Here is a 24,051-nt window from a genome sequence, read left to right on the forward strand (position 1 = left end):
TCCAAATCCATGCCCCTGCGCCTCTCACCTCCTTGTCATAGTGAATGCTGCAGAAATCCTTAAAAATGTCACCTGCTCCCTGGTTACCTTCAGAATTGTATAAAAAAAGATTCTATGCATTGTGTGTCCTGTTTGCACCATGTGTCATCCATGACTTTTTACTCCCAAACATCCTCAACTTTCTGGCATCAATGGAAGTATGGCTCATGCAGACAGGGCCTCACTTATAGCTCATTCTAATGTTGGTCTCCAATACACACACACACTTTCGGGTCTGGAAGCAGTCAAGAAGGTCAGATTGGGCTTATCTCCCCAACTTGCACTGCCATAGTTCTATGCTTGGAACATTCTTTATGTTCTTACATAGCTACCACTGTCTTGAGTGATTTCATCATCCTCATTGACTATTCACTTTCTCTCTTTACCTCCAAGCTACACTCTCTAACCTCCTCTCTTGGCCTAATTTGGCTTCTCCAAGTGGACTGCCTCTTCCTCGTTTGATGAACACTACATTGATCTTGTTTTCTCCAGACTTTGTTCAGTTTTGGAATTCTTCCCATCTCTCAGACCATCACTTTGTGTGTCACTGGCAATATTCCCTGCACCCCTTAGACCTCTGTACACTCAAACTCTTCTAAGCCCCATCATAACCATAGCAGTCTCTGTTCTTTAGTTTTATTCAACTCGCTACCTCTCTCCAAACTTCTGAGCCCAAGTTCTTCATTGTCCTCACCTGATATGACAGTACCCCATTTTAAGCAAACTCTAGCAACAGACCTTGATTAAATGTCTCTCAGCCGTGGTGCACTAAAGATACCCGGTCCCTTCAATATGCTTCCAATTTCACACCTCTTATATACATTGAAATCTATTCCCAAACCTTACCATCACCATCAGTCAAGATCTGGCTTCCTATTGTAAGGAAAAGGTTGACAAGATCCAATGTAGAATGGTGTAGACTTCCCAAAACAACACCCTCCTCAATTAAAAAATAAACTAATAAATATGGTACATCTTTGAATATTTTTTTTGCGCTCACCTTAGGTGCCCATTGTTTCCTTTATACCGTCCACCATTTTACTTATTACTGTTTCTGCTCTCTTTTGATTCATGGATGTTTTATCATATTTGCTTATTTTTGTAAGATCTTCTTATATTTAATGTACCACCTGATAAATAAAAGTCTTTAAAAGATTTTTGTAAAAATGATACATTGTATTTTGGTTGTTTAATCACTGCCAAGCCTTTCAATCGATTGACTTGACAATTGACATAGAAACATAGAATATGATGGCAAATAAGAACCACTTGGCCCATCTAGTCTGCCCCTTTTTAACCATATTGTTGCATCAAACCCTATTTGATCCTTAGTTCTTTGTAAAGATATCCCTAAACTTTGTTATTTATTATTATTTATTAGCAGTTTCTTATATAGCGTAGTATATTCTGTTGCGCTTCACAATTAGAACAAGAGTAATAGAAAAAACTGGGCAAAAACAGACAGACATAGCGGTAGGAAGGCCCTGCTTGCAAGCTTACAATCTATAGGGAAATAGGCATTAATACACAAGGATAGATGCTACCTATTGCATAATGGTCCACCAGATTGCTAGGTTCTTAATGTGTTGTATGATATGATCACACAACAATGTTGGCCAAGAATCAGGAGGCTGTGGGAGTAAAGAAAGATAAAATATGTGAAGTTGTGTGTGGACTGCACAGAGAGGATGTAATTACAGTAGATAGGGAAGCATTAAAGGTTATGTGGGTGGGTCTGGAATTTGATAGGCTTGTCTGAAGAGGTCAGTTTTCAGCAGTGCAGATATTGCTCCAGCAGGGCAAGAAGTTTCATAACAAGGAAAAGATGAAACCAGGCTCCAGGAAATGTCTCAGAGGTGCAGGTATGGCAGACGCAGGACAGGATAACTGGAGAGAGCCTAGTCACAATCCACATGGAACCACAATGATCTGCAAATGGATGCAAGTGAGCTGCAGCTAAATAGCAGCACAAGGTGTTGGCCACAGCTGCTCACAATCAGGTAATCAACCTGCAGGGAAAGAGTGTGCAACTGCCATTCAGACCTACGGCAGCAAGTGAGACCCCTAGAGCCAGGAATGAGAAAATGCAAGGCAACACAAACACAGATATTCCTAACAATACCTTTGTGTCACCTGCAAAAATGCAGACTTTCCCTTCAATACCATTTGCATTTTCACCAATAAAGATATTAAAAAGCACAGGTTTATGGGGGTTATTCAGAGATGAACGCAGATTGCTACATATGCAGCCAGATCTGTGTTTATCTCCGCACATGCTGAGGGCTGCCCAGCATGTGTGAGGCCACCTCCCAATGCGTTCGCAATGAGATTGCGGACACATCGGATTTAAGGTTGACCCCTGGCAGCGCAGCCTGTTAGGTGGTCAGCGGACATCTTTTTTTTAGAGTGGCTGCTTGTGCCATCACGCAGCCTTTCCAAAGACAGTCCCGCCCCAACACCGCATTGCTGCTTCACGAACGCCCGCTGCTGTCAGTCACATGTGTATGTCCGCTCAGCCGTGATGCGGCCGCTGCACATGCTACCGGCAAACTGCGCTGTGCACTACAACATCAGTGGGGTTTGAATGACCGCCCCAAGTACAGATCTCTGGGGTACTCCAATGGTAACATTTCACTCCTGTGAATGCACTCCATTTACTACAACTCTCTGTTTTCTATCCTGCAACCAAGATCCATTCAACCATCTTAGTGTCCAATCCCATGCTTTCAAATTTATTTAACAGTCTGCAATGTGGGACAGTGTCAAAAGCTTTACCAAAGTCTAGATTTGAGATAATCTGCAGCTCTTTCTTTTAAGAGTGTTTACATCAATTTCCATTCTACTGATGTAAGGATCACTGGTCGGGAGATGCTTACCTCTTCCTTGCTTCCACTTTTGTGTATTGGAACTACGGGCCTAATTCAGGTTGGATCGCAAATCTCGATCCAACCACAGTTTCTCCATTGGCCCCCACTGCGCACGTGCTAATGGTTACCATTAACTGCATACGCCTCTGCCTGATTGACAGGCAAATGCGTTCACGGGGCGACAACACTCCATTTCCAAGATGAGCATTGTGGGGGTGGTATTGGTGAAACTGAGGTGTGGTGATGAGAATGGGGGTGTAGTGTGGGCGTTATCAGGGTGGCTGCATGTCATCATCACACGCAGCCTCTGTGAAGTGAAAAATGGCAGAGGGTCTCCTGCCGCTAGAGCCAGGCTGTGCCAGCAGGAGGCATCCACAATTTCAGCGTGATCACATAGCTGGGCGGGAGTTAGCATGATGGGCGGCCCCCAGCATGCGAGCAAATGGATTGTAAATTCTGCTGTTTAGAATTTACAATCCTTATTGTATGGAGGACTACTTGCAGCTACATGGCATTCACGCTACTGCCATCTAGGATCACTGTTCACGTTACGTTTTGAAGGTACTGGCATACCAACTCCAATGCGCATGCTCGGCTCAGACCTATTCGCGTAGAGCACATGATGAGAACATCTGTGGTGCTGCCAATCGCACACAGTGTGCAGTGATGATGCACACTGCCATATTGTGCAGTGATGACGCACACTGCCATATTGTGCAGTTTAGGAATAGCCCTTTAACTATGTTCAAATCTTCCGTTTAAAAACGGTGAACTTCACTACTATTGTTTTTATTCTTCAGAATATTAGTTTAAATGTCACTCACCCGTCCACATACAAAATTCCTTTTCTTTTCTTTTGCATTAGTTTTCATGGCTATAGTCCTTACTGTACTATTTTGTTTCTAGATTTGCAGGAAACAATCAGGAAACTGATGGAAGACAAACAAGAGATCACAGGAGAGAAGGAAGAGCTGAATCGTCAGATATTGATGTTGCAGGAGGAGGTAAAGTCCATGGAGAAATAAGATGGCATCATCAGATTCTGTCATACGTATAACAATGTCCTCCAGCATTGGTCGTGTAATGACATCATGTCTGAGATATATAGCCCATGCCGCCACATCTACACTTTCTAAGCATATTCCCAATCCAAACTTACTGCGGGCAAACAAAGCCTTCAAGGGTTCCCTTCAGCTGTCGCTCCTCTGCTCTGCTCCATTACGTTGTGCCTTATACAGTACATATTTGTGGGACAGTCTTGCTTTTCAGGCATGGTCCCATATGTTGGCTGCAGTGTCCCGTGGACAGGGAGGCTATGGAGCCACTGCTCTGCGCGTCATGCACATTGTGTCGGGAGAGGCATGACGAGAAATGGGTCCGTCACCCCAAAATGTCTTGCAGCAGGAGGTATGACCTCGTGGGCACAAGGCCACACCTCCGCCATAATGTCCATATGAGGTTGCCAACATGGATGACAATGCTGAAATGTTCACATGATAGAATATTGACAGACCATCCCTGGTGGTCTAGCTGAGAATTACCTGCTCTTGGTGGTGTCTTCCGGGTCCTGGAGGCCAAGTGTTAAGCAGTTCTGATGCAAACATCTGACAGAGCAACAGTTCTGGTGAGTATTCTCCCCCTATCCCTAACCCTAATCCCTACCCCAATCCCTGGTGCCTTACCTCGCTTTCAGCCTGACCTTTACCATCCTTCTAATGCTGAACCCAATCCATCCTCTCCCCGCAGCCTAACCCTTCCCCACTACCTAACCTCCTCTACTGCAGCCTATCCCTTACCCTATCCCTCCCCGATGGCCTAAAGCCGGGTACACACAGACGATATCGGTACAATATGTCGGTTCTGGACGAATCAGAACGACATACCGGGCATACCATTCAGTGTGTATTCCCGATATGTGGGTGCCTGCGGTCGCATGTGATATTGCATGTGACCTGGTGTATGCCAATGAAGAATGGAACAGTGATCTTTCTGTTCTTCATTAGATCGCTCTGATGTGTACCCAGAATCCGATATGTCAACATCATAACATGGACGCACAAGTGTCTCAGAGACAACCCCCCCTTGGGCCGGCTACCATCGTTCCTCTGTGAGGAGACTGATCCTAGACACATCAAAACCTACAAAGTGTGCATAACACAAAATGATCTCTGAGCTGACCCTAGACATAGGTAAACTAGGCAAATGCCTAGGCCCTAGGGCAGGGCTGGCCAAACCGGTCCTCGAGATCTACCAACAGTGCATGTTTTCCAGGCCTCCTGGAGATCTGTGATTGTCAGTTAGGAATGAATGCAGCACATCTTACCTAATAATGACTACACCTGTGCACCAGCTAGGTGGTCTGGAAAATGTGAACTGTTGGTAGATCTCGAGGACTGGTTTGGCCAGCCCTGCCCTAGGGGCTTTTCAATCCAAGCCTAAGGCTGACTCAGAGGCAGCTTGACACAGCAGGTAGCTGCTGGAAGGATGGACAGCACCGGCAGCTCTGCATTTGCTGCCCAACCATGATTGGAGCTCTCAGCTAATCTCCAATCGGACAGCAGCATATACAGCTGAGCTGGCAGCAGTGGGGAGCGGTGGCTGGGGGTGCTGGGTGTTGCAGGCCGCTGCTGCGACCTGTTCTGCGGAGAGAGGGGTGTTGGGTCACAGGTGGAACTAGCGCCGGTGCTAGGGGTCAGCAGCCAAAATCTTGCCTAGGGCATCAAATTGTCTCTGCTAGCAGGGTCACAGAAAAACCACATTGTACTTTATAGATGTCTTCAAGCCAGTGTAATGCAGTGAAAAAGTGAGTTGTCGGATTCTTTTTGTCTTTCTGTGTAGGTAGAAGATCAGCGACTGGATAGGAAAATTCTATCTTTGAAACTTGAAAGGAGTGAAAGAAAGTTTTTAAAGTTAAATAGAGGTAAGTGATCTCACTGACTAGCGCAAAGCTTTTTGTCTTATGAATGCCAAACGGTAAACCAGTATATTATAGCGCAGTGTAACCAGCGCTAACTAATCTGGGGACTGGGGGATGGAGATGAGCAACGCTACAGCGGGACAGGCTGTTTTGCAGAGGTCAGCATCTTACGGCGATGACACCTCTGATTTTTGCTTTTGCTGCGTCATTCCGACCTGTGGTGTGTATGTACTAAGTCTTGCAGAGAGATAAAGTGGACGGAGATAAAGTACCAACTAATCAGCTGCTAACTGCCATGTTATAGGCTGTGTTTGAAAAATGAGCGTTAGGAGTTGGTTGGTTGATACTTTATCTCTCTCAAAAGCTATGTACTTTACCCCGCTCTGTCTGGGACATGGCAGGCTGAGACAAAGCCAGTGATCACAACATGAAGTGTCCACTGACCTATGACACCTGAGCACACCTACCGCATATTGAGGTCAAAGCAATAGAGAAGCCAGAAGCAGTTGGCGAGATGTAATACACATTGCAGTGACGGCACCAAGCGCCAGCTACCGCCACAGACTAATGGCCTGAGTCAGAGTAAGAATCAAATTAAAAGAAAGAGCAATTTGCACATCAGCAAGTGGGGCAGATTTAACATGTTCTTCTAACTCCGACAATAGTGGGTAATAAATGATGATGATGATGATGATGATGATAATAATAATCTATTTATAAACTATATATTATGCTTAGTGTCCCTCGCAGTATCCCAGGAATGTACCGGCATGGTGAATCAGCTGGAGACGGAGCAGAACTTGAGGCATCAGGCAGAGCTGTACGCACACAAGGTATGGGTGACTTGCCCCTTTCATTTTCCCCATTCTCAAAGTACTCCTGAAAACCTGCACAAGCTGAACTGAAAGACACAGTGGGCCTGCTTCAGGTGGGGCTGGAGTGTCTGTCTCTGCTGCTTATATGGAAGCAGCAACGATAGCAGTAATATGGTAACCAGTGGTGCAAGTAGAAATATTTTCTTAGTGGTACTGAGTGTGCCGGAAAATGGGTGTGATCACATGTCATGAGGGGCATGATCACATGACACTAGGGGGAGTGGCTACATTACTCTAGGGGTGTGGCCACACAGCATAGTCCCTTTTCTTTGTACTCCGGAGGCAAGGCTAGAAATATATAGTACTGCCTCCAGTATAATAGAAATACATAGTAATAACCCCAGTATAATAGAAATATATTGTGATGCCCCCAGTATAATAGGAATATATAGTAATAACCCCAGTATAATAGAAATATAGTGTAATGCCCCCAATATAATAGAAATATAGTGTAATGCCCCCAGTATAATAGAAATACATACCGTAGTAATAACCCCAGTATAATAGAAATATAGTGTAATGCCCCCAGTATAATAAAAAATATATTATAATGCCCCCAGTATAATAGAAATATATAGTACTGCCTCCAGTATAATAGAAATACATAGTTATAACCCCAGTATAATAGAAATCTATAGTAATAACCACAGTATAATAGAAATATATAGTAATGCCCCCAGTATAATAGAAATATATAGTAATACCCCCAGTATAATAGAAATATATAGTAATGCACCCAATATAATAGAAATACATACCGTAGTAATAACCCCAGTATAATAGAAATTTAGTGTAATGTCCCCAGTATAATAGAAATATATTATAATGCCCCAGTATAATAGAAATATATAGGAAATGAATTGAATTTCAATAGAAACACTAAGGAGCGCTAGTGATATATTAATAAAGAATATTTTTAATACATTTTTTAAAATAATTTTTAAAACAAGATTGATTACCACAAAATTACCAATTTACCTGATAATTACAAGGTAACATATACCACAATAATAAGAATAGAGTGAATATATAAATCAGCTGATTAGCTCATATAAAAAATGCAGTTCTGCAGTCCAAATTTGTAGTCAGGAATTCCTCCAATTTAGTACAATAATGTGAGGGATAAAGAGATGAAACCGCCGTTCGTTTGGGGCGGAGAAACGCGTTGAGGGCTGTGGTTACTGCCTGTCCTTGAAGGAGCCTCCATATTCTCTACAACATCTTGCTTAAACTCAAAATCTCCCCACTGCTGGCGTCTGACGAGACGATACATCTCTACACTTCACCGCTGTGCTTGAAAAGCCCCGTCAGCAGACCGACTGTTGTGAACGTGCGGCGCCTCCTCCAAACATCCTTAAGAGGCATACGCTCAGCCGCCCGCAGTCCACGCTGCAAACGACCATCGACGGGAATCAGCAGAGACCAGCTATTATGGGTGAGACCAGTGCCTCGTAAAACGAGGAATCTTACAACAAATACAAAGTATCAATTTCACAAAAGTTGTGGGACGTTCTCTTTATCCCTTACATTATTGTACTAAATTGGAGGACTTCCTGACTACAAATTTGGACTGCAGAACTGCTACAGGGATCTCTCCCTTTCTTTGTGTGTATGGGCATCATCCTAAGGCCAATTCTTTTGACCCCCTGGACTCCACGCCTGGTGGTTCCTCTGTGGTTTCGGTCCTTAGAGGTATTTGGAGGAAAGTGAAGAAAGCCCTTGTGTCTGTGTCATTAGTGACCAAAAGGGTTTTTGATAAGCGGAAAAGACCCTGCAGCTTCAAATTAGGAGACTTCGTCTGGTTGTCTACCAAGAATTTGAAGTTGAGACAGCCATCTCATAAGTTAGGCCCCCGGTTCATCGGCCCTTATAAGATCACCAGGGTTATCAATCCGGTGGCATTTCAGTTAGATCTGCCCCGTTCTTTGGGTATCAATAAAACATTTCATTGTTCCCTTTTAAAACGGGCGATTAGTAATCCTTCTTCCAGTGGAAGACCTTCCCCTCTTCTGATACGTGGCCAGAGGGAGTTTGTTGTTGAAAGGATTCTTGACTCCAAGATGGTTCGGGGTCGGCTGTCATTTTTGGTGCACTGGAAGGGGTATGGCCCGGAGGAGCGGTCGTGGGTGCGCAGTTGTGATCTTCATGCGCCCAGACTGATACGCTCTTTCTTCTCACAGTTCCCCGATAAACCCGGTGGTAGGGGTTCTTTGACCCCTCGTCAGGGGGGGGGGGGGGGGTACTGTTAGGGTCTCCTGCCCTGTGCTGCCACGTCGTCATGGCAACCGGGAGACAAGTGCTAGCGGAGTAACCTGAGCGCAGCTGATACTCCGGTTCGGGTCTTCTGCTGTGCAGTGGTTACAGGCTCTGTGTACGGCAGGGGATCCGGTGCTGGTTTTTGTGCTCACAGTCTGTGAGGTCTGAGTGGGGTGTGGACAGCACCTGCTTTATAAACCCTCTTCTCAGGTTAAGCAGATGCTGCTGAATCTTTGTTGGTTAGTTAGTTCCTGAAAGTTAGCCAGTACTGTGTAGCTTTGTATTTGTTGTTGCTTGCTGCAAATAGGCCTGGGGATTTGGTACTACACTCTGCCAATCCAGACCTAGCAGTAAGACTGGAGTCAGTCATTTAACTTGCTGGGTTCTTTTGCTACTCTGTGAACTTAGCAAGTTTGCGGCTGTATTCTCAGACTTTGCCTGCCTAAATCCTTTCTCACTGTGCAAGGCATTCAGGTGTCAGTTTAGTGGCAGTAAGCTGAACCTGTGCACTGCAAGTGAGGATTAGGATTGTGGAGACTCTCCTTGTGTCTATCATTCCATCTCTGACCAAGGAGTTTACTGCCACACCCGTTGGTAACCCTTTGGGGTTTTGCTGTTGCCCTTAGCAACAGCATTTCGGGTTCTCTACGTATTAAAACACAACATCTTGCTTTTTCCATCTGAGCATTCCTAATACTAGGGAGACACCCAGTTTCTTAGCCTCTGGGCTTCTCTGTTCACTTTGTGTTTATTTCGTTACCCTATCACCTTCTGTGTACGTTATGTCATATTCCCCAGTCTGTCTGTGAGTTCATTTGTTTTGCATCCCTATCCGTTCAGATACCAGTCCATTCCTGCAGGCACTGGTGTGCATAACAGTTCAGACACCAGTACATTCATGCAGGCACTGGTGTGCATAACAGTCTCCTTCCCCACCTCACTAGTTATCCATCTCTCCTTCCCTACTTCACTAGTTATCCATGTCTCCTTCCCTACCTCTCTAGTTATCCATGTCTCCTTCCCCACCTCACTAGTTATTCATGTCTCCTTCCCTACTTCACAAGTTATCCATGTCCCCTTCCCTACCTCATTAGTTATCCATGTCCACTTCCCTACCTCATTAGTTATCCATGTCTCCTTCCTTACCTCTCTAGTTAGCCATGTCTGCTTCCCTGCTTCACTAGTTATCCATGTCTCCTTCCCTACCTCACTAGTTATCCATGTCTGCTTCCCTGCTTCACTAGTTATCTATGTCTCCTTCCCTACCTCACTAGTTAGCCATGTCTCTTTCCCTACTTCACAAGTTATCCATGTCTCCTTCCCTACCTCACTAGTTAGCCATGTCCCCTTCCCTACCTCACTAGTTAGCCATGTCCCCTTCCCTACCTCACTAGTTATCCATGTCCCCTTCCCTACCTCATTAGTTATCCATTTCTCCTTCCCTACTTCACTAGTTATACATGTACACTTCCCTACCTCACTAGTTATCCATGTCCACTTGCCTACCTCACTAGTTATCCATGTCTCCTTCCCTACCTCTCTAGTTATCCCTGTTCCCTTCTCTACCTCACTAGTTATCCATGTCTCCTTCCCTACATCACTAGTTTATCCATGTCTTCTTCCGTACCTCACTAGTTATCCATGTCTCCTTCCCAATCCCACTAGTTATCCATGTTCCCTTCCCTATCTCACTAGTTATCCATGCCCCCTTCCCCATCTCACTAGTTATCAATGTCCCCTTCCTGACCTCACTAGTTATCCATGTCTCCTTCCCTTCCTCACTAGTTATCCATGTCTCCTTCCCTACCTCTCTAGTTATCCCTGTTCCCTTCTCTACCTCACTAGTTATCCATGTCTCCTTCCCTACATCACTAGTTATCCATGTCTTCTTCCGTACCTCACTAGTTATCCATGTCTCCTTCCCAATCCCACTAGTTATCCATGTCTACTTCCCTACTTCCCTAGTTATCCATGTCTCCTTCCCTACCTCACTAGTTATCCATGTCTGCTTCCCTGCTTCACTAGTTATCTATGTCTCCTTCCCTACCTCACTAGTTAGCCATGTCTCTTTCCCTACTTCACAAGTTATCCATGTCTCCTTCCCTACCTCACTAGTTAGCCATGTCCCCTTCCCTACCTCACTAGTTATCCATGTCCCCTTCCCTACCTCATTAGTTATCCATTTCTCCTTCCCTACTTCACTAGTTATACATGTACACTTCCCTACCTCACTAGTTATCCATGTCCACTTCCCTACCTCACTAGTTAGCCATGTCCCCTTCCCTACCTCACTAATTATCCATGTCCCCTTCCCTAACTGACTGGTTATCCATTTCCACTTCCCTACCTCACTAGTTATCCATGTTCCCTTCCCTATCTCACTAGTTATCCATGCCCCCTTCCCCACCTCACTAGTTTTCCATGTCCCCTTCCCTATCTCACTAGTTATCCATGTCTCCTTCCCTTCCTCACTAGTTATCCATGTCTCCTTCCCTACCTCTCTAGTTATCCCTGTTCCCTTCTCTACCTCAATTGGAAAGGACAAGAGGAAAAGACAAAAAAAACCTTGTTTGGGAGCACTCATTTGAAAAGATGAGGATAATATGTATAGTGAAAGATATTAAGACTTAACCTTTATTTTAATCCTTGAATAAAAAAAAGTTTTGGACAAAAAATTGGGACTCGTGTGTGTAAAAGTCTTGTTCTTCTCTACCTCACTAGTTATCCATGTCTCCTTCCCTACATCACTAGTTACCCATGTCTTCTTCCGTACCTCACTAGTTATCCATGTCTCCTTCCCAATCCCACTAGTTATCCATGTCTTCTTCCATACCCTACTAGTTATCCATGTTCCCTTCTCTACCTCACTATTTATCCATGTCTCCTTCCCAACCTCACTAGATATCCATGTCTTCTTCCTTACCTCACTACTTATTGATGTTCCCTTCCCTACCTCACTAGTTATCCATGTCTCCTTCCCTACCTCACTAGTTATCCATGTCTTCTTCTGTACCTCACTAGTTATCCATGTCTCCTTCCCAACCTCACTAGTTAGCCATGTGTTCTTCTATACCTTACTAGTTATCCATGTTCCCTTCCCTACCTCACTAGTTATCCATGTCTCCTTCACTACCTCACTAATTATCCATGTCCCAATCCCTAGATGCTCAGTGAACAGAAGGCAGCCTGTAGGCAGAGCATGATCCTGATGCAGAACGTGGAACCCAGTGAGATGCTGGTGAAGGCTCTGGAGGACATACGCTCTCTGACTACAACACTGGAGGAAACCAAGCAAGAACTGCAGACAAAGGTGTCCAATGAAACGTGTTTATCGCATATATGTACACCAGTGTGCACTACATGTGTGTTCTGAATGGCCTATATTTTCTTCTTATATGTGTATTCATGTTCTGAAAGTTTACCATAGTCCATGTGTACCATAGTCCATGTGTCCACTTCATAAATATTTACATTAACTGTATGTATTTATACGCGTACACGCTACACAAATAAACAGGCGGGACTACTGGGAAAAAGTCTTTGTTTCACTATTATTTTATATCAGTTTATCAATAAAATGTATGTACAGTTCTAATACAGTCTGCATCCCATCATCACACCCAGATTTACAGTATGCATACTTTATAATGGTGAATCTGCCTTACGACCCATGGTTATATTTTAATCACTAATTAATTTGGTATGAATTCTAGATTACTATAATTTGCAAAAGAGGATTTAGCTGTTGGTATAAGGCAAGCTTTCAAAGAGAGAACCCATTCTAAATGTGATACATACAGTAGATTAGGGACTTCCAATGATAGCCAGGGAAACACCCAATGTCCAACCTTTTATCGCATAGAGTCCTGGAATCTCTAGAATTTTCATGCTGTCACACCATACTACTGCTCTGCTCCAGAATTATATAGTAGTCAGGCCTTTCATGGGTCACCCTGAACTGCATTTCAAAAGTAAGGATGGGGTCCAAGGGTAAGGCAAATGTATTAATTCAGAATTATTGGGAGCCAAATATTTTGGTCATACCCAGTCTACTGGATACCACCATTATCCAGCAGAGAAACACCAGCTCAGTGTGCCCCCTGTTCTGGGGAGCCAAACAATGGGGATAATTCAGAGTTGATCGCAGCAGCAAATGTATTAGCAGTTGGGCAAAACCATGTGCACTGCAGGGAAGGCAGAGATAACATTTGCAGAGAGAGTTAGATTTGGGTGGGTTATTTTGTATCTGTGAGGGTAAATACTGGCTGCTTTATTTTTACACTGCAATTTAGATTTCCGATTGAACACACCCCACCCAAATCTAACTCTCTCTGCACGTTATATCTGCCCCCCCCTGCAGTGCACATGGTTTTGCCCAATGGCTAACAAATCTTCTGCTGCGATCAACTCTGAATTAAGCCCATAGTGTAGACAGTAAAGGAAACTAATGATGGATGGATAATGGATAGTTGGATGATGGCTGGAAAGATAGATATATGATGGATGGATGGATGATAGATAGATGGCTGGGCAGATGAATCATGGATAACTGGATGGATGGATAGATGGCTGACTGGATGCATGAAGGCTGAATGACGGATTGATGGGTGATGGATATATAGGTGGATGTTGCATAATGGAAGGATGGATGATGTATGGATGGGTGATGGATGGATAATGGATGGCTAGCTGGATGCATGATGACTTAATAATGGATGGATGGATGGATGAAGGATAGATGTATGATGGATGGATGAATGGTTGGCTGGATGTATGACAGCTGGATGATGGATGGTTGGCTGGATACATGTTGGCTGATTGATGGACATATAGATGATGGATATATGGAATCATGTTGAATGGATAGACGATGATGCGTGTTGGAAGGATGGATGGATAATGGATGTCTGGGTGGATGGATGACTGATGGATGGATAGATTGATGTATGGAAGGATGGACGGATGGTTCATGGATATATGACTGCATGATGACTGAATGATGGATGGATGGATAGATATATGGATGGTTAATGGATGGATAATGCATATGAATGATGAATGGCTGGCTGACAGGATGCATGATGACTAAATGGTGGATGGATACATGGATGGTGGATGGGGGCTTGATGAATGATAGATGGATGTATGGCAGACTTGATGCACAATGGATGGATGATGCATGATGGAAATATGGATGTTAGATGGCTGGACAGATGAATGGATGGACTGATAGATGGCTCAATGATGGATGATGATTTGCTGGATAGATGAATGTATAATGGTTGGCTGGCTGGGTGGATGGACAGATAAATGGATGGATGATGACTAGGTGACCTTGTGTTTATTTTATATACAATGTGACTGGTCTGGCCATGCTTGTTCCTGTCTCCCCAAAGGTAGAGAGCTTGGAATTACAGTTATCAGAGAGGCCATCACAAGAGCAATTGCTTGTCCTGCAGGAAGACTTACACACAGCAAATATGGAGATGCGTCGGCTAGAAGAGCAGCTACAGGCAGAAAAGGAGAAGTGTGCAGTCCTAGAAGAGAGGGGTATGTGATGTGGTATTTTCTCAGGCATGTAACAAAGAAACAGGCCAAAAGTGTCTTTTTCACGTCATAAAAACTACTGTGCTCTACCTAAAACTGATAAACATCTGCCTGTGTCTGTTGGACAATAGCTTTGTATTAACCAAGCATTAAGTACCAAGCTATACATCACAACATGCCAACATGGCACCATAACACATGCTCATCCAGTGATCTTGACACTCTCAGAATTTATGATTTTCTGTTTTCTCTTGTAGTCAAGCGCATGGAAGAAGAACTAAAAGGAAACGAAGCCCCTTGTAGCACTCAGAAAGACATAACTGTGGCACCTTCTCTACCTCCTCCACCACCACCCCTGCCACCTCCGTGCCTTACCTCCAAGACCCCTGAAGAGTGAGACTCAGATATAAAGCACTGAGTGCTGAAACCCAGAATCTTGTTTATCACATATTATCTGTCTGCCTCGGTTATCCGTGTATGGTGCCACATATATGTGATGGGCACATTTTAATTTAGCATATTACAATACACACAATAAGGGCTTCCAGAAATTCAGGGTCGCTCAGTTGTGACCAGCTATAATGACACTAGAAGCCAAATTGATAAAATCTGCACCGCACCTAGGATTGAGCGCCAATTAACGTTCCAATGCTAGACTAAACCCAGCAGTAAATCCTCCCCTTGTAAACAAACAACGACTTCACAAAACAAACTGGCACCTCTCTTGTGTACGTACATAAGAAGTGCCACATTGTGTGTACCAGAGTTATATATTTTCTTAATATTTCTTTACTATTCAGTTGAACAAAAACCATTACATGTTAAAATTGTTCTAAATAGCTGAAAGTAATAAAAATAAAATTGCAAAAATATAATAGTCAGAAACAGCGGCGGCTGCAGCGCCGACTACCTTGTGCGGGGGGGGGGGGGGACTCGTGTAGATGTATGTAATATGGGCTGGCATGTGTCCGGGATTGGCAGTAGCGCTATATACCAAAGCCGCCATGCAGAACCATGGACTCGGCCCATACCTGCCCACCTTACTCTCCGGCCTGTTGTGAGGTGGTAGACCTTCCCACCATACATCAGGCCGGAGTGTATGGTGGGAGATTGGCCCCTTACAACAGGCCATAGAGTATGGTGGGGAGGTCTGCCACCTCGCAACTGGCGTGAGAGAGTGGTGGGGAGGTCTACCACCTCACAACAGGCTGGAGAGTATGGTGGAAAGTATGCCACCTCACAACAGGCTGGAGAATATGGTGGAAAGTATGCCACCTTACAACAGGCTGGAGAGTGTGGTGTGGAGGTCTGACACCTCCTAAAAGGCCAGAGAGTATGGTGGGAGGTCTGCCACCTCACTACAGGCCAGAGTAGGTTGGGGAGGTCTGCCACCTCACAACAGGCTGGAGAATATGGTGGAAAGTATGCCACATTACAACAGGCTGGATAGTGTGGTGTGGAGGTCCAACACCTCCTAAAGGGCCAGAGAGTATGGTGGGAGGTCTGCCACCTCACTACAGGCCAGAGTAGGGTGGGGAGGTCTGCCACCTCACAACGGCAAAGACATAGGTCAATCATGAAAATTATATTGTTGTTCTCCAGGAACAAGATCATTTTTACATCATACCTCCAAGATTGATCCAAATATCGCAGTGTATCTGCCATAAAAATCAAATTTTCCAATAGATAGGTCTTTGATCTTTTTTGTGTCGACCATTTCCATTTTGACCTTCTGCTTGTGTCATCCTTTTGTACCTGTTGACCTTTTGCGGTGTCTACCTTTTTCATATTGACCTATTGGGGTATATTTACTAACATTCGTAATTTTCGGAAAAAGGTCAAAGTTCAATCACGAATGACATCGAAAGTGTAAACTTGCAACTTTTTGAATTGATTACGACTAATTTACTAAGCTGTCGTATTCTGCATTTTCATTTGTTCCGATGTCGATGTCATTCGTGATTTTTTTACATTTTTTACGGCAGTGATTAGCAAAACACTGCCGACTTTTTAAAAATGAATCTCGGCCGGATCTGTGTGATCCGTGCTGGGGTTCATTTTTTTTTTTTTTTTTAAACTAAACACTGTAAAATCTCAAAAAAAAAATTGCGTGGGGTCCCCCCTCCTAAGCATAACCAGCCTCGGGCTCTTTGAGCCGATCCTGGTTGCAGAAATATGGGGAAAAAATTGACAGGGGTTCCCCCATATTTAAGCAACCAGCATCGGGCTCTGCGCCTTGATTGAAGGGGTCCCCACTCCCCCAGGGTACCCCGGCCAGGGGTGACTAGTTGGATTTTTGATGCCACGGCCGCAGGGCACTATATAAAAGTGACTCCCGGCTGTGGCATTATCTGTCCAGCTAGTGGAGCCCGGTGCTGGTTTTAAAAATACGGGGGACCCCTACTCTTTTTGTCCCCCGTATTTTTGGAACCAGGACCAGGCGCAGAGCCCGATGCTGGTTGCTTAAATATGGGGGAACCCCTGTCAATTTTTTCCCCATATTTCTGCAACCAGGATCGGCTCAAAGAGCCCGAGGCTGGTTATGCTTAGGAGGGGGGACCCCACGCAATTTTTTTTGCAAAAATAACCACTTTCCCACCCCTTCCCACTGATATACATGCACGGATCTCATGGATACGTGCATGCCTATCCAATCACGGATATAAAAAGCAGGTCTGTTTTTTTTTTAGCACTTTTTTACGAGTTGTAATTTTTCACGGCAGTGTTTTGTTTTTTTTTGCTTTGCACTTCTTAGTAAATGACCGAGATTCATACTTAAACAGCCGCGTTTTGACCGATGGTGTATTCATTCGTATTTTTTTTGTTGGACTTCCAAAAAAATACGAATGCCCTCATCACTGCCGTGATTTGAGTTTAGTAAATTACCGAGATGACACTTTGAAGAAAAAACGGCATCTCGGTCAAAATCGGAACCTTAGTAAATATACCCCATTGACTCTGTCGATCTTTTGACCCAGTCGATCGACTGCATGTCGACCACATGGGCGACCCAATGATCCACACCAATAAAACATTATTGTGCTGTAACTCTCAACAATGTGATATGTTTATTCACTGGGGGGAATGTTTCAGTGCTGTTCTTTGATTAGATCTCGGCTTCAGAATTCCAAGATAAAATCGTGAGACAAGTCTTCTTTGTCTTTCAGCCCGCTGGCATTACTCAAACAGAGGCGAAGGTTACCAGGGTTGGACGGTCCCACTGACACAGGTAAGTGGTGACAGCTTTGCCTGCACTGAGGGGGTAATTCAGACCTGTTCGCTGGGCTGCGTTTTCGTGTAGCGGGCGATCAGGTCTAAACTGCACATGCGTATGCATCGCAATGCGCAGGCGCGTCGCACGGGTACAAAGCGGATCGCCGCCCAGCGATGGGTTTGTGCGAAGGATCCATTTGCACGGGCGTTCGCAAGGAGATTGACAGGAAGAAGGTGTTTGTGAGTGTCAACTGACCGTTTTTTGGGAATGTTTGGAAAAATGCAGGCGTGTCCATGCGTTTACAGGGAGGGTTCCTGACGTCAAGTCCTGTCCCAGACAGGCTGAAGTGATCGCAGTGGCTGAGTAAGTCCTGGGCTGTGCAGAGACGGCACAAGATTTGTTTGTACAGCTCTGCTACATATGCGATTGCACACTTGCACAGCTAAAATACACTCCCCTGTGGGCAGCACATATCTGATCGCAGCAGTACAAAAATCGCTTGCTAGCAAACATGTCTGAATTAGGCCCTATAATCTGATAAAGGTGCTGACCTACAACACACAAACTAAATTTACAGTAAAATGAAACCTCACCTGTGTACTCTGTGCAACAAATATGTTTGGAGATCATTGATGAAGGGTATGTGATGTCAGAGACCATGTGTGACATCAAACATCTAAGAGCCTGTGCACTGTGTGTGATGTCTGAGAGACTGCAATGTGTGATGTTATAGATGTGCATTATGATGTCAGAGAGCGTGTGCAGTATATGTGATCTCAGAGTGTCTGTGCAGTGTGTCTGATGTCAGAGAGCCTGTGCAGTGTGTGTGATGTCAGAAAGTCTGGGCAATGTATGTGATGTCAGAGTGCCCGTACAGTATGTGTAATGTCAGAATGTCTGGGCAGTGTGCATGAGGTCAGGGTGCCTATGCCGGATGCGTGATTTCAGAGGGCCTGTGCAGTGTGTGTGATATCAGAGAGACTGTGCAATATATGTGATGTCAGAGAGCTTGTGCAGTGTGCGTGATGTCAGAGAGCTTGTGCAGTGTGCGTGATGTCAGAGAGCTTGTGCAGTGTGCGTGATGTCAGAGAGCCTGTGCAGTGTGCGTGATGTCAGGGAGCATGTGCAGTGTGCGTGATGTCAGAGAGCTTGTGCAGTGTGCGTGATGCCAGTGAGCATGTGCAGTGTGCGTGATGACAGAGAGTCTGCGCATTGTGTGTGATGTCAGAGCCTGTGCAGTGTGTGTGATGTCAGAAAGTCTGTGCAGTGTGCGTGTTATCAGAGAGCCTGTGTAGTGTGCGTGGTCAGAGAGCCTGTGCAGTGTGCGTGATGTCAGAGCCTGCGCAGTGTGTGTGTGATGTCAGAGCCAGTGCAGTGTGTGTGATGTCAGAGCTAGTGCAGTATGTGTGATGTTAGAAAGTCTGGGCAGTGTGCGTGAGGTCAGAGAGGCTGTGTTGTGTGTGATGTCAGAAAGTCTGCACAGTGTGTGTGATGTCAGAGAGCCTGTGCAATATATGTGCTGTCAGAGAGCTTGTGCAATGTGCGTGATGAAGGAAGAGCCTGTGCAGTGTGTGTGATGTCAGAGAGCCTGTGTAGTGTGCGTGATGTCAGAGAGCCTGTGCAATGTGCATGATGTCAGAGAGCCTGTGCAGTTTACGTGATCTCAGAGTGTCTGTGCAGTGTGTCTGATGTCAGAGAGCCTGCGCAGTGTGTGTGATATCAGAGCCTGTGCAGTGTGTGTGATGTCAGAGCCTATGCAGTATGGGGGTCATTCCGAGTTGTTTGCTCGTTGCCGATTTTCGCAATGGAGCGATTAAGGCGAAAATGCGTATGCGCATGGTACGCAGTGCGCATGCGCTAAGTATTTTAGCACAAAACTTTACACAAAAGATTTACTCACATCCGAACGAAGAATTTCCATCGTTAAAGCGATCGGAGTGTGATTGACAGGAAGTGGGTGTTTCTGGGCGGAAACTGACCGCTTTCTGGGAGTGTGCGGAAAAACGCAGGCGTGCCATGATAAAACGCGGGAGTGTCTGGAGAAAGGGGGGAGTGGCTGGCCGAACACAGGGCGGGTTTGTGACGTCAAACCAGGAACGAAACGGGCTGAGCTGATCGCAGTGTAGGAGTAAGTCTGGAGCTACTCAGAAACTGCTAAGAATTTTCTATTCACAATTCTGCTACTCTTTCATTCGCAATTCTGCTAAGCTAAGATACACTCCCAGAGGGCGGCGGCCTAGCGTGTGCAATGCTGCTAAAATCAGCTAGCGAGCGAACAACTCGGAATGACCCCCTATATGTGATGTGCCTGTGCAGTGTGCGTGATGTCAGAGAGGCTGTGTAGTGTGTGTGATGTCAGAAAGTATGCACAGTGTGCGTGATGTCAGAGAGCCTGTGCAATGTGCGTGATGTCAGAGAGCCTGTGCAGTTTACGTGATCTCAGAGTGTCTGTGCAGTGTGTCTGATGTCAGAGAGCCTGCGCAGTGTGTGTGATATCAGAGAGCCTGTGCAGTTTGTGTAATGTCAGAGCCTGTGCAGTGTGTGTTATGTCAGAGAGGCTGTTTAGTGTGTGTGATGTCAGAAAGTCTGCACAGTGTGCGTGATGTCAGAGAGCCTGTGCAATGTGCGTGATGTTAGAGAGCCTGTACAGTGTGCGTGATGTTAGAGAGCCTGTGCAGTGTGTGTGATGTCAGAGAGCCTGTGCAATGTGCGTGATGTCAGAGAGCCTGTGCAATGTGCGTGATGTCAGAGAACCTGTGCAGTGTGCATGATGTCAGAGAGCCTGTGCAGTTTACGTGATCTCAGAGTTTCTGTGCAGTGTGTGTGATATCAGAGAACCTGTGCAGTGTGTGTAATGTCAGAGCCTGTGCAGTGTGTGTGATGTCAGAGAGTCTGTGCAATGTGTGTGATGTTAGAGAGCCTGTACAGTGTGCGTGATGTCAGAGAGCCTGTGCAATATATGTGATGTCAGAGAGCCTGTGCAATGTGCATGGTGATAGAGAGCCTGTGCAGTGTGCGAGATGTCAGGGAGCCTGTGCAATGTATGTGATGCTCGAGAGCCTGTGCAGCATGCCTGATGTCAGAGAGCAGGTGCAGTGTGTGTAATATCAGAGCCTGTGCAGTGTGTGTGATGTCAGAGCCTGTGCAGTGTGTGTAATGTCAGAGAGCCTGCGCAGTGTGTGTGATATCAGAGCCTGTGCAGTGTGTGTGATGTCAGAGCCTGTGCAGTATGTGTGATGTCAGAAAGTCTGGGCAGTGTGCGTGATGTCAGAGAGGCTGTGTTGTGTGTGATGTCAGAAAGTCTGCACAGTGTGTGTGATGTCAGAGAGCCTGTGCAATATTAGAGATGAGCGGGTTCGGTTTCTCTGAATCCGAACCCGCCAGAACTTCATGTTTTTTTTCACGAGTCCGAGCGACTCGGATCTTCCCGCCTTGCTCGGTTAACCCGAGCGCGCCCGAACGTCATCATGACGCTGTCGGATTCTCGCGAGGCTCGGATTCTATCGCGAGACTCGGATTCTATATAAGGAGCCGCGCGTCGCCGCCATTTTCACACGTGCATTGAGATTGATAGGGAGAGGACGTGGCTGGCGTCCTCTCCGTTTAGACACTTGATTTACTAATTTTGGGGAGCATTAGGAGTACTCAGTAGTGTACAGTGCAGAGTTTTGCTGATAGTGACCAGTGACCACCACTTTTATTTATAATCCGTTCTCTGCCTGAAAAAAGCGATACACAGCACACAGTGACTCAGTCACATACATACCATATCTGTGTGCACTGCTCAGGCTCAGGCCAGTGTGCTGCATCATCTATATATATTATATATCTGTCTGACTGCTCAGCTCACACAGCTTATAATTGTGGGGGAGACTGGGGAGCACTACTGCAGTGCCAGTTATAGGTTATAGCAGGAGCCAGGAGTACATAATATTATATTAAAATTAAACAGTGCACACTTTTGCTGCAGGAGTGCCACTGCCAGTGTGACTAGTGACCAGTGACCTGACCACCAGTATATAATATTAGTAGTATACTATCTCTTTATCAACCAGTCTATATTAGCAGCAGACACAGTACAGTGCGGTAGTTCACGGCTGTGGCTACCTCTGTGTCGGCACTCGGCAGCCCGTCCATAATTGTATATACCAGTGACCTAACCGTGGTTTTTTTTTCTTTCTTTATACATACATACTAGTTACGAGTATACTATCTCTTTATCAACCAGTCTATATATTAGCAGCAGACACAGTACAGTGCGGTAGTTCACGGCTGTGGCTACCTCTGTGTCGGCACTCGGCAGCCCGTCCATAATTGTATATACCAGTGACCTAACCGTGGTTTTTTTTTCTTTCTTTATACATACATACTAGTTACGAGTATACTATCTCTTTATCAACCAGTCTATATATTAGCAGCAGACACAGTACAGTGCGGTAGTTCACGGCTGTGGCTACCTCTGTGTCGGCACTCGGCAGCCCGTCCATAATTGTATATACCAGTGACCTAACCGTGGTTTTTTTTTCTTTCTTTATACATACATACTAGTTACGAGTATACTATCTCTTTATCAACCAGTCTATATATTAGCAGCAGACACAGTACAGTGCGGTAGTTCACGGCTGTGGCTACCTCTGTGTCGGCACTCGGCAGCCCGTCCATAATTGTATATACCACCTAACCGTGGTTTTTTTTTCTTTCTTTATACATACATACTAGTTACGAGTATACTATCTCTTTATCAACCAGTCTATATATTAGCAGCAGACACAGTACAGTGCGGTAGTTCACGGCTGTGGCTACCTCTGTGTCGGCACTCCGCAGCCCGTCCATAATTGTATATACCAGTGACCTAACCGTGGTTTTTTTTTCTTTCTTTATACATACATACTAGTTACGAGTATACTATCTCTTTATCAACCAGTCTATATATTAGCAGCAGACACAGTACAGTGCGGTAGTTCACGGCTGTGGCTACCTCTGTGTCGGCACTCGGCAGCCCGTCCATAATTGTATATACCAGTGACCTAACCGTGGTTTTTTTTTCTTTCTTTATACATACATACTAGTTACGAGTATACTATCTCTTTATCAACCAGTCTATATATTAGCAGCAGACACAGTACAGTGCGGTAGTTCACGGCTGTGGCTACCTCTGTGTCGGCACTCGGCAGCCCGTCCATAATTGTATATACCAGTGACCTAACCGTGGTTTTTTTTTCTTTCTTTATACATACATACTAGTTACGAGTATACTATCTCTTTATCAACCAGTCTATATATTAGCAGCAGACACAGTACAGTGCGGTAGTTCACGGCTGTGGCTACCTCTGTGTCGGCACTCGGCAGCCCGTCCATAATTGTATATACCAGTGACCTAACCGTGGTTTTTTTTTCTTTCTTTATACATACATACTAGTTACGAGTATACTATCTCTTTATCAACCAGTCTATATATTAGCAGCAGACACAGTACAGTGCGGTAGTTCACGGCTGTGGCTACCTCTGTGTCGGCACTCGGCAGCCCGTCCATAATTGTATATACCACCTAACCGTGGTTTTTTTTTCTTTCTTTATACATACATACTAGTTACGAGTATACTATCTCTTTATCAACCAGTCTATATATTAGCAGCAGACACAGTACAGTGCGGTAGTTCACGGCTGTGGCTACCTCTGTGTCGGCACTCGGCAGCCCGTCCATAATTGTATATACCACCTAACCGTGGTTTTTTTTTCTTTCTTTATACATACATACTAGTTACGAGTATACTATCTCTTTATCAACCAGTCTATATATTAGCAGCAGACACAGTACAGTGCGGTAGTTCACGGCTGTGGCTACCTCTGTGTCGGCACTCGGCAGCCCGTCCATAATTGTATACTAGTATCCAATCCATCCATCTCCATTGTTTACCTGAGGTGCCTTTTAGTTGTGCCTATTAAAATATGGAGAACAAAAATGTTGAGGTTCCAAAATTAGGGAAAGATCAAGATCCACTTCCACCTCGTGCTGAAGCTGCTGCCACTAGTCATGGCCGAGACGATGAAATGCCAGCAACGTCGTCTGCCAAGGCCGATGCCCAATGGCATAGTACAGAGCATGTCAAAACCAAAACACCAAATATCAGTAAAAAAAGGACTCCAAAACCTAAAATAAAATTGTCGGAGGAGAAGCGTAAACTTGCCAATATGCCATTTACCACACGGAGTGGCAAGGAACGGCTGAGGCCCTGGCCTATGTTCATGGCTAGTGGTTCAGCTTCACATGAGGATGGAAGCACTCAGCCTCTCGCTAGAAAACTGAAAAGACTCAAGCTGGCAAAAGCACCGCAA

General features: G+C 45.1%; 1 protein-coding gene across 4 annotated transcripts in view; it reads left to right on the plus strand.

Moving 5' to 3' along the window:
• The window catches only part of LOC134929908 (shootin-1-like), a 69,134-nt gene that overhangs the window by 33,812 nt on the left and 11,271 nt on the right, over positions 1 to 24,051 (plus strand). For all 4 annotated transcript variants that reach the window (XM_063925302.1, XM_063925303.1, XM_063925304.1 and 1 more), the window contains 7 exons: positions 3,813 to 3,910; positions 5,745 to 5,826; positions 6,562 to 6,656; positions 12,118 to 12,264; positions 14,351 to 14,504; positions 14,759 to 14,894; positions 17,669 to 17,730. In XM_063925302.1, the coding sequence (XP_063781372.1) occupies positions 3,813 to 3,910; positions 5,745 to 5,826; positions 6,562 to 6,656; positions 12,118 to 12,264; positions 14,351 to 14,504; positions 14,759 to 14,894; positions 17,669 to 17,730 (774 nt within the window). The remainder of the gene's footprint in view (positions 1 to 3,812; positions 3,911 to 5,744; positions 5,827 to 6,561; positions 6,657 to 12,117; positions 12,265 to 14,350; positions 14,505 to 14,758; positions 14,895 to 17,668; positions 17,731 to 24,051) is intronic.

This window comes from Pseudophryne corroboree, chromosome 1, assembly GCF_028390025.1.
Source record: "Pseudophryne corroboree isolate aPseCor3 chromosome 1, aPseCor3.hap2, whole genome shotgun sequence".
In the NCBI taxonomy this organism is placed as follows: Eukaryota; Metazoa; Chordata; class Amphibia; order Anura; family Myobatrachidae; genus Pseudophryne; species Pseudophryne corroboree.